Consider the following 7,749-nt stretch of genomic DNA (forward strand, 5'->3'; position numbering starts at 1 on the left):
CATATCTATGGATGTCATCACCTCCTGCCTTACTATATGACAGTATGTCATATAGTGGTAAGATGGGAATGGTCAGAGGTATTATAAGTAGCACAAAGGCTATATATGCAAAAATGTAAAAAAAAGGAATTTTGTCAGTGTTGTAGGGAAAAGAGGGTCCTACCCAGTATTAGGCAGATGTACCTAATAAAAATGACCACTGAATTGTTTTCTTACTAGATGCTGGGGCAATCATTAGAATTGTAATGATGGGACAGGGAGGTGACCCAAGTGTTAGAATTGTGGTCTACAGAAAGGCAAAGGGTTGAAATCCAGGGAGAAGCAAGCAAACAGATACAAATTGTGATCCAAAATCATGGTCCAAACAGAGGCAGGAAATCATAAAGCCAACAAAGGGAGCAGAGAGGAAATACAGTGGTACCTCGTAACTCGGACTTAATCTGTTCAGAACTCCAGATCGAATCCCAAAAAGTCGAGTTCTGATCGAATTTTCCCAATAAGAAACAATTAATTGGTTCCCGGCCCCAAAAAATTACACGTAAATATGTTTTTTTTTTAGTATTTAAACACAAAATGAACTGGATAAAACAAGAAGAGCATATACTGTACTAAACACATCTGAGCACATTTATCAAAACAGTAATTTGTAAAGTAAGAAAATAAATTTATCCAAACAATGTGTCCTGCCCCGATCGTCCGCTCCTTCCGTGTGCCACGCCCCCACGTTAACCCCGTCTGGAATCCCCGTGTGATCAGCTGTTTCTGGTTGTTTTGTATTAGCTCTCCGTATTTCGTTCATGTTTCAGTTTGTTTCCCCAGTCCGGTCATTGTATTGTCTGTCTGCGTTTTGCCTGCCTTACCTGTAATTAAACCCCGTATTCCCTGATACCCTGACGTCTGCGCCTTTGTCTCCCCCCGCTCGGCACGACAATATTATTATAATTAAATGTATTGATGGTTTATTATTAATATTAAAATAATGAATAAGAAATCTTTATTTTAAATGTAACAAACACTTAGCATGCTGGGACAATCAATGTCTCCAAGTAGTTAAAGGAGACCAAGAGTGTTTAATCTATGCCAGCTGACCAGGTTGATGAGCTTCGGGTGTGCGTTAATATTCAGGGGAGGCAGTGCAAGAAATGACTGGGTGTGGCTGGATGGGTGTGGCAGGAACGTGGTGTCTGGCAGCTATTGGATGAAATCTTGGAATTACCTGAAGTTGTCTGGAGGTCCGTGTGAGTTTCTCTGGGTAATTAGGCAGAATCAGACAGACCTCAAATATGGGAGGTAGTCTGAAGAGTTATTCATTGTGATTGACAGGTGTTATTTTGTAGTTCATTCTGCACCTAGAGATTATTTATGAATTTCAGTCAAGCTGCTATTTCAGGAGAGTAAGCATGGAGGTGGACAGCTCAATGGTCCTTCACATGTCACATGCAAATGAAGAAACCCCAAGGTTGACCTGTCCTTCTGTCTTTTCCGTCCAGAAGGGAAGGCTAAACTGTGACCCTACTTTCGAGCTTGAAGAGATGATTCTGGAATCTAAGCCTTTGCACAAGAAGAAGAAACGTCTCGCTAAGAGCAAGTCACGTGACGCAACCAAAGAGTCCTCTCCTTTGGTCAGTTGGGCCCTGTTTTTATTTGCTTATTACAGAGAATGCACAGGCTGGAATGCATGATTCTCTCTGCTAATGTCTGTATCCAGTGAAGGCCAAGACAATAACCTAGTTATTTATATAGTGTGCTATTTACTGAACATTTCTGTAAGATTGATGCACCTACCTTCTGGCCCAGATCTGTGTTTTTCTTCCATAGTCGTAAAACTACATTGTGTTATAGATAGGATTATTCGTGTAGCCAGAGGAGATTTTCATATTTCATTTTCTTTGAATAGTCAGTAAATCAGTTCTTAAGATTGTTGCAAAATTGTCCATCGCCATTTGAGACATTTAGATCACTAATGGGCAAAGTTGGAGGCTGGTCTAACGTGTCCTTGCATTAAAACTATGATTTGCAGAGCTCAGTCTTTAAGGCATCATTCTGTGAGCCAAACTATAATAAGCTGTTTCTTTTGTGTGCACCTTTATTGGACTGCACCGCTGTCAATCATCCCGCCCCTACAAAAGCCTGCCCATCTGCAGCAGTGCCTGGAAACGGTTCGCCAGGAGTTCATCATCTTCAACAGGGAGAAGTAAGTGGGTGTCCTTGGGGCACGACGGGAGGCTGGTGGGGGGAGGGGGGGCTCCTTGCAGAACAACCACACAGCACGGGACTGTCAATCAAGAGAAAGCCCAAATACACGGTCGCATAATGAAGCTCCAGCACTCATGAATAATACAAGTCAGCATCAGGAGGAAGGCCCCTAATTGGCTGGGGAGATAACAAGGCAGGGCATGTGTGGCTGTATTTGACTTTGGAAAGGTGGCATGCAGGGAAGCCTCATTAATCCAGGAAAACATGAGGGAGGAGGCTAGATGGCACGTCGTGTTATAACCCGAGGGCCAGAATTAAAGAATTACTCACCAAGCTCCCCCCAGGTGCCCCCCATCAGCAGAGGGCACTGGATGGCATGCAATACCAGCTGCGTGCACTCAGCTCCACGTCCAGCCGCTGTCTTTCAAAGGAAGGACATAAAAGGAGACCCCAGGAACAGCAGGGGGCTATGCAGATAGAGGAGGTTCCGGATCAGCCAGATGGATCCCTGAAGTAGTCATTCATTTACTGCTGGCCTCCACACGATACATGCTCGGGATTTTGGCCAAGCTATCGGGAGGTGGGGGCATTTACCAAAGAGCAAAGACAGAAATAGAGCTTTTTTTCTGGGGGGGTAGCAGTCTAAGCATGCATCTCAGGGCGCTGTGATCTCTGCTGGGAATCTTCTGAAGGAAATGCCATCAGAGTGGAGCAAAGATGAAAACCATCATCTTTTGGCAGATGTTTTCAGTCCGTGGAATCTCATTGAAATCATTTTTCAGACCTAGATCAGTTCAGATTTAAGGGTGCGTGATCAACCTGTAAGGTGCTTTTTTGACTTTATAATAAAAAAGACAGTTTCTACTATGCTACATCAGCTGTCCATATCGCAGAGGACACACTGGCTTGCATTCATTTGGTTGGGATCAGACGACCTGGTTCTCCTATCACTCAACATCAACATCTGCTGTTGGCTCTGGACCCTGAGGCTGTTAGATCACTGAAGGACACCCAGGGCCTGTAAATTGGAACAAATCAAGTAACTGGGACCATATGAATTGGGGTGGGCGGGAGGCTGCGTTGTTGATGAGTGTAATGCGTTGGGAGGAAGGCATGCGTTGGAGGTAAGTGGGCGCTATATTCCTCCAGCAGTGCCACTTAAGGTTTGATCATGAGGCCCAGCAATACAGTAAGAATCTGTGTGGGTGATGGTGTTACTAACCTACTGGGCAAGTCGTCCAAACATTTTCACCGTGGATAATTAGGAAGGATATTCAGCGTCAAATTAAATGATTGGATTAGCATGACGGTAAGAAGTAACAGTGCTAACTCCGCTTTCGTAGCTGCTCCGTAACGATCCCCTTGCGAATTGCAATGTCATGCACAACTGATTTTAATAAGATTTATTTTTGGCAGTAAAGCCAATTATAGACCCCATGAATCACAAGCTGACATTAAGCAGTTGCTTATTAAAGGTACGGAATACATCCAATGCTAAGGTGTTGCTAACTGAACCTGCTGTGGCTTCACTGTCTTAGCAAGGCTGACATCCTGAGCCATGCAAATCTGCAGTGGCCCAGACCGCCTCTCTTCCCCAGGTTACGGCAGCAAGCGTCCACCAACCACCCAGCCAGTACACCCTTCCTGGAGCCCTCACCACAGGCCCAGAGGAAGACGCAAGATGGGCACAACAACAACATGCTCCCGGCTTCAGAGGAGACCGGCGTGTATGGAAGCTAGGCTGGAGATGAGGATGGGGGCAGGACGAGGCGCTCAAGCTTCAGATCATGGGGCTTCAGAGCATGGGGCTTCAGAGCATGGGGATAAGCCACCAGCCATGACTCCCTGTGTTTTACTTCTCTGCATGTGTTATTATTACTCCTTTGGTCGGTACGGCAACGAAAAATGGCGCATGGCTACACGGAGCCTCCGGCGCGGACTGTGAAATCACCTGGTTGCTCACTGCCTGACGCCCAAAAAAAGACAAAAAAGAAAAAGGAAACAAAGGAGTTTGGCTCCTTAACCATTGTCTTCAGTCGGCTGCTGCTTTGCCTTACAAGTGTGTCCCTTTGGATACCCAAGGGCCTATGTGTGTGTGTGTGTGTGTGTGTGTGTGCGTGAGAACCTTCACCTGCCTCTCTCTCCTGCATCACTGTGTGCCATAAACTGACTGGAGAAACTCTGAAATGAAAGCCAACCCTCATCAGTACCTGACGTTACATTACAACAACAAGCTTGACAGGCGTTTTAATCCAGAGTGACACCTACAGGCCGACTTTGGCAAGCCTTTTAAATGGTACGACAGAAGCTACCCTCCTGAGATGTGAGCTTACAACTGTCTGGTGCCGTTCTTTAATTGATCAGTGCAGCTCCCACTGTGCCCAGTGTCTTAAAACAAGTACCCCAGTGCAGAGATGCAGACAGCGGTTATAAGAAGTAGTAATAAGTAACAAGTACAACAAGTCTCATCTCCGGTGGGAACACTCTGAGCCATTGAGGCAAATAAAAGCTGTATTATTTTTGTTCAACTTCAAAACCCTGTAGCATTTATATATAAATGAGGGTTTGCACTTTTCATTTATTTAAAATAAACATTTAAAATGCCTTATTTATTTTCACAAGTTGAGCACCGCATTCTCTAATTTTACCTAAAAGCAGTCCCAGGATCAATGGAATTCAATAAAACCACATATTCAGCTGCAGGTCGATTTTAATGAAAACCTCTGTAACTTAGGGATTTCTATAATGTTTTAGAAAGTTTGCAGTTTAATAAACAGAATCAGAAGACATATTGTCTGACGGGGAAAACTCACAGTCTAAGGATCCTCTAATATGTATTGGATTTTTTAAACAGCCGTTTCTGTTCATTTTTATAACAGAGGTCTGACCAAAACAGCAGCCTCCATATTCTGGTAGATCTCTCCTTTTACCATATTTAGACCAGTAGAGTTGCCTGTGTCTGATCAGGCTGTGGGGAGGTTGCATTTTAATAATGGAGGAGCTTCACTGTGTTCTGTGCCTGACCACTCTTACCTCTCTCGAGGCACCTGGGGCAAAGCAAACCTGATGGCCCTTAATATTTTAGTTTCCATTAGTCGGCTTAGATGTCTGTTTATTGTCGCTCTTGTTGTTGTGTCGTATTCACAGTGTAGCATTAAGACGCCGGTTTTCTTCCATCCGACTGAATATCCTGAGACAAGGTGCATTAACCAGGGGAGTGCTCCATTCTGATGACATCAGCGCCACACTCTGCAATGTGCGACTTCAGCATCAATGCTCTGCAATGCGAGCAGCCCCCACCTATCCTTAAAGGTCAATAAATTCCTTTTGTCTCACGTCATAGTCGGGTTGACGTCTTCTGCTCCAGTGCCGGTTTTGCTAAAGGGCAGCTTACTCAAGCGACGCAAGGACAACATCACTGTGTATGTTGGCACAGGGAGAGAGGTGGCTGTCATTGTAGATGAAGGAATGGCCAGCTGGCTTCTGTGAGCCAAAATGGGCAGGGAAAGGAGTAGGGCTCAGGTTGGCCAGGAACTAGCCTTGAGTTAAGGTCTTCCTGGTCTCTGGGACTGTCTTAGTGTACCTCCATGAAGCTACCGACGGGGCACCTTGAATTATACTTACAGAAGAGATGTTAAGCTAGTCATAATTTCTGAGTTACCACAGAGCATAACCAGGATAATGATTGGTGCTGCTGATTAGCCTGTCATGTGGCCGCCTTGCCCCTTCATTGTTGTCTCCTCCAGCCCCCATTATAACACTTACAGGATTACAGCCTTGCCAAAAGCAGTCTTTCACATTTGCCAAAGGACTCTTTGGAACAAAAATGATTAAGACGCACAGGAAATGAAACTGGTGCTCTTTAATCCTTCAGCAGCAATGTAGCATGACTGGGCAACAACCGTAGAGGGAAACATATCCATCAGGAGTATCCACCTGGTGTTGCTACTCATTGTAGAGACAGATTTGGGGAGCATTTAGACCAAGCCAGAATACATTCAGTATCCTGAACCCTAATATATATATATACCTGTGCATGTGTTGCAACCTTTTTAAATAATTTATGTATGTTATTCACTAAAAAGCAGATAAGCTTGTTGTAAAGTAAGTTTCAAAATATATAGATATATACAAAGACGCTACATACACAAACTTTTGATAAAAAAAAACAAGCTTATCTGCTTTCCTTGGTCTTCAAGTAGCTTTTTACTGGAGTAAAATATTTCATTTAGGACGTCCTGCTGATCTCTTTCCTTCTTGTTCCCTGTTATTACCTGGATGTACAAAGACACAGATGAGATGATGATGATGGTTTGGAGAGCAGGCAACTTGAATACTCAGGTAGCCCAGGAGATGGAGTGGTTAATGGATAAAGGGAAAGCTAGACCACAGTATGCAGATAAGCAGTTGCTCTGTTGTCTTGTCGTTGCTAGGACTCAGCTGCCTGGTTCCCAGAGTGGGTGAGGGGGGACACCCCCCAATACTGAGGACGCACTCTAACTGAGAACACAAATATCTCAGCACACTTCCTGTGATTCAGCTAGACGTACCAGCTCATCCAAGCAGAGTCTGCATATCTGGTGAACCAGGATACTGGGGGGAGCAAACAACACTTAATTGGTCTTCAGGAGTTCTTATTGTTCACACGCATCAGGGCCATTTTAGGCTTGTTTAAGAGGGAAGCCTTTCTCAGAAATCACACAGAAGCTGCCCATCTCCATCTGAACGTAAAGCAAGCTTTTTGTGTGCTCATGTTCCTTCTGCTTGAGGACTAAACATGGCCTTTCTGTGTGGTGTGTCGAATGACTCATATATCTGTTCATTTCATGGCAAAGAGCTGCTTTGCTTTTGTGCTTGTGTTCGACACGTTTATGTGTAGTTATGCTTCACTGTTTAAATGTTTCTATATTATTATAATGGTTTACATTGCTGGCTGTTTACCAAGCACAATAACATGCAAATCTAGGTGATGTTTTTCCAAAAAACTACAAAAATAAAGGTCATGCCTCAAATTTTTAAAAGTGTGTCTTTCAAATACCTGCGTCACTCTTTTGGTTGAGTATGTCAGTGTGATCGTACACAAATTTTACTTATCTATAAAGAATGCATTTAATAACCTGCATTGTCACACTAAGTGGAGAATGGACAAACCTTGTCATCAGTTTTATCCATTAAAAACCAAATAAATGTTGTATTTTACAGTATGAAATTATCAAAGGACACGCCTTATTTAAATGTTCCAGCCAGAAGTGGTATGGAATAATAGTTTCTTATGACTGAATGCTCGTCAGACTTGGTTTTGCTTGAACAAAAGGTTTTATTTCCACATAGAACCTGATAGATATGTGCTGTGAAATGTCAAAGTATTTATTAACTTGGGGATTATGATGTTCCCCCTGGTCTCCTATTGACATTTCTGCTTCTATGAAAGTAAAGACCACCCACATAATTTCAACTCTCTTGGATCCAACGTCACTTCATTCTGGAAGAACCAGGTCCAAAAACGCAGAACATGAAATTAATCAACATCCTCTTTGTTCAAACCCTGGAGAA

General features: G+C 43.6%; 1 protein-coding gene across 2 annotated transcripts in view; it reads left to right on the forward strand.

The window, feature by feature from the left end:
• Nucleotides 1–7,202, forward strand: part of LOC111837675 (serine/threonine-protein kinase 32B) — a 54,129-nt gene extending 46,927 nt beyond the window's left edge. For both annotated transcript variants that reach the window (XM_023799931.2, XM_072718545.1), the window contains exons 10-12: nucleotides 1,491–1,622; nucleotides 2,130–2,194; nucleotides 3,795–7,202. In XM_023799931.2, the coding sequence (XP_023655699.2) occupies nucleotides 1,491–1,622; nucleotides 2,130–2,194; nucleotides 3,795–3,936 (339 nt within the window). In that variant the 3' untranslated portion in view covers nucleotides 3,937–7,202. The remainder of the gene's footprint in view (nucleotides 1–1,490; nucleotides 1,623–2,129; nucleotides 2,195–3,794) is intronic.
• Nucleotides 7,203–7,749: the final 547 nt, after the last annotated feature.

The sequence above is a fragment of the Paramormyrops kingsleyae genome, chromosome 12 (assembly GCF_048594095.1).
Source record: "Paramormyrops kingsleyae isolate MSU_618 chromosome 12, PKINGS_0.4, whole genome shotgun sequence".
Taxonomy (NCBI): Eukaryota; Metazoa; Chordata; class Actinopteri; order Osteoglossiformes; family Mormyridae; genus Paramormyrops; species Paramormyrops kingsleyae.